We start from the raw sequence: 2445 nt of genomic DNA, 5'->3' as shown, positions 1-2445 counted from the left end.
TCTGGACTTAAATAGTAGGATCAAGCGCTAGACTATGACTGTTTGTAACTTCAATAAGATGATTTACCTTTACCTAGTTTCCATGAATAAATACCTGCCCTATCATGTGGAAGTAACCACTTATCTTCCTGAGTGCTAACGTCAAAAGCATGCACCAATAAGATTAACAGTGTTTCTACAGACAGGTTATGTAATACCTGCCCTACCATGTTGTAGTAACCACTTACCTAATGACAATACAAGCATGGCTCAACATAAGGATTTGATCTGATAAAACTACCTGTTCATGTTTGACTTCATGAAACTATTAGCAAGTTATGTAATACACGAAGCAGCAATCAACACAATGTCTCAATGCATAAGGGAAAACTGAACCAGTTCTTTTATTTTGAAAAAAAACGAAATTAAGACCGGTATAAGTTGTTCTTGATGCTACATGAAACAGGAAAAAAAATAGAGTATCATATAGACAACTTCTTATGCCAAAAACAAAATCATAAATTGGGCTCAACATGTTTACAGACACAGACTAAATAATCAAGCAGTGGAAGAGCTTAAATGACAAACTATTTCACCAATAAAGCAGGGCAATGATCACAAAGAGCCCAATCAACAAAAGAAGATTCTTCAGCACATTATCTGCCAGCTGTCCTCGTGTAGTTGGCTGCTGGGGAAACCCATGAGTATGACCACCATGAACGGCATTGAACCCAAAAGGAAAACCTGAAGTTGTTCTATAAACAGTAGCATCCGGAAATCCATGAAAATGAATGTTAAACAAGGATGGCAATAGGCCTCCAAAACCCATTGTAAAGTTACCGATCCTTGTGGTTGCCATCGGAACAAAACCTCCCATTAGTCCAAATCCATAATTGGCAAACGGATTAGCTTCTGGTGGGGGAGGAGGAGCGGTCACAGGTCTTTGCCCTGCTGGTCGGTTTGGGATTTCCGTACCATGATACGATTTTGAACGCGGATCGGCCTGGTTCTTGCCCCTGCCGTAAAGAGGAACCAGTTTATCCTCTTGTATGAGGGCCTTGCAAACAGGGCATTCTTGAGAAGGAGAGTGATGGTGCAACCATCTGTACAGACATGACCAACAGAAGAGATGACCGCAAAGAGTGACAATAGGGTCTTGAGCTAAGTCGAAGCAGATATTGCACTCAAAATCACCAGCATCATTGGCATTGTTACTACCCGAGCAAGACGGACTTGGGGGTGGGATGCTTGTTGATTCCCCAAAACCGCTCGCCATTCCTTACTCACCTAACACAATAGATCAACAAAATCATAAATGAAACAAATAAAATCATGTCTAGAAAACACAATTCAACAGGGAAAAATAAGAAATCAAAATTATCACTTTCAATAAACCAAATTCCCAATTTTTTGACAAAAGAAAACCCAAGAAATATTAACTGGAACTATCCGCATACCGATAAAAGTCCTAAGATTGAATCTTTTTTAATAGTTCACTAAATTGTGCTATAAACGAAAATAATCATAAACAAATCCACACAATTTCATAAAAAAAGTAATGTAAAATCAGAAAATAAATCAAATCATAATAAATTAAACACAGAAAAATAAATAAATCAAAACAATATCGTATACATTATAATCTACAAAACGAACAAAGAAGATATAAGGATCAGGTAGGAATAAAACTAAAACTAACCTGAAAATCGAAGGAATTGATTGGATCAGTTATTTTTTTTTAAAAAAATTGGGACGAGAAAAGAGGTATATCAAGGGGAAGTTGGGCAAATATAGGGAAGAATCGAGGGTTTTCGATTTCCACCTAATTTTCTAAAACGCAATAGAAAATCTGTTATTGGGCCTATTTCACCTACTTTGCGCTTTCGGTTTGGTTGATTTGCAAATCCAATGGGCAAATTTTGGGTCCATATTCAATGCCCAAACTATGAAATGAAAACCTCTTTCAACAAGATTGAAATTCATCAAAGCATAATTACAGAATAAAAGTATGAAGCCAACTTTTCTCAGGTTTCATCAATTTTATTGTTTTTTTAAAGATGGAAACTGAATTTTATTAATAAAAATAATAGAAATAACTAAAATTATAAATTACTCCGTATTCAAATATAAAGAGAAAAATGGAACAATAGTTATAAAAAAAACTCATACATAAAACAAAAACATTAAATCCAAAAATACAAAAAGAAGAAGTATTCTATTGATAATGACGTCCTAAATTAGAAGAAGCTAGTAACCTTTATAAAAATCATTGTCTCAGTCGAACAAAATGTTTTAAGAAGTGGTAAAAGAGTTGTGAGCGAACTAAACAATTTGACAGGATGCTTCGCGACACAATTTTGATTATATCAGCAAACAACCTTTTACCAAAGAGGGATCTAGGCAATACGTACCACCAACAAACCAAGGTAGTAAAAAAACATACCAAAAGTCATAGGGAACATGCCA

General features: G+C 35.3%; 1 protein-coding gene across 2 annotated transcripts; it reads right to left on the bottom strand.

The window, feature by feature from the left end:
• Positions 1-446: 446 nt before the first annotated feature.
• LOC120141836 (E3 ubiquitin ligase rnf-5-like) lies at positions 447-1772 on the bottom strand. Of its 2 annotated transcripts, none has more exons than XM_039156611.1 (2): positions 1679-1772; positions 447-1266 (listed from the first exon to the last, which is right to left on the bottom strand). In XM_039156611.1, the coding sequence occupies exon 2, from the start codon at positions 1253-1255 to the stop codon at positions 572-574; it is 684 nt and encodes a 227-aa protein (XP_039012542.1). In that variant the 5' UTR covers positions 1256-1266; positions 1679-1772; the 3' UTR covers positions 447-571. The 2 variants fall into 2 exon arrangements, with proteins under 2 accessions (XP_039012542.1, XP_039012541.1); XM_039156610.1 differs by having other exon boundaries at positions 447-1274; positions 1679-1745.
• Between the last annotated feature and the right edge of the window lie 673 nt (positions 1773-2445).

The sequence above is a fragment of the Hibiscus syriacus genome, unplaced genomic scaffold (genome assembly GCF_006381635.1).
Source record: "Hibiscus syriacus cultivar Baekdansim isolate YM2019G1 unplaced genomic scaffold, ASM638163v2 tig00110813_pilon, whole genome shotgun sequence".
In the NCBI taxonomy this organism is placed as follows: domain Eukaryota; kingdom Viridiplantae; phylum Streptophyta; class Magnoliopsida; order Malvales; family Malvaceae; genus Hibiscus; species Hibiscus syriacus.
Note: the sequence above shows the minus strand (reverse complement) of the source record. Positions and strands in the feature narration are given on the sequence as shown.

Coding starts and splice junctions, on each gene's coding strand:
- LOC120141836 (XM_039156611.1), bottom strand. CDS start 1,255: ATGGCGAGCGGTTTTGGGGAATCAACAAGCATCCCACCCCCAAGTCCG.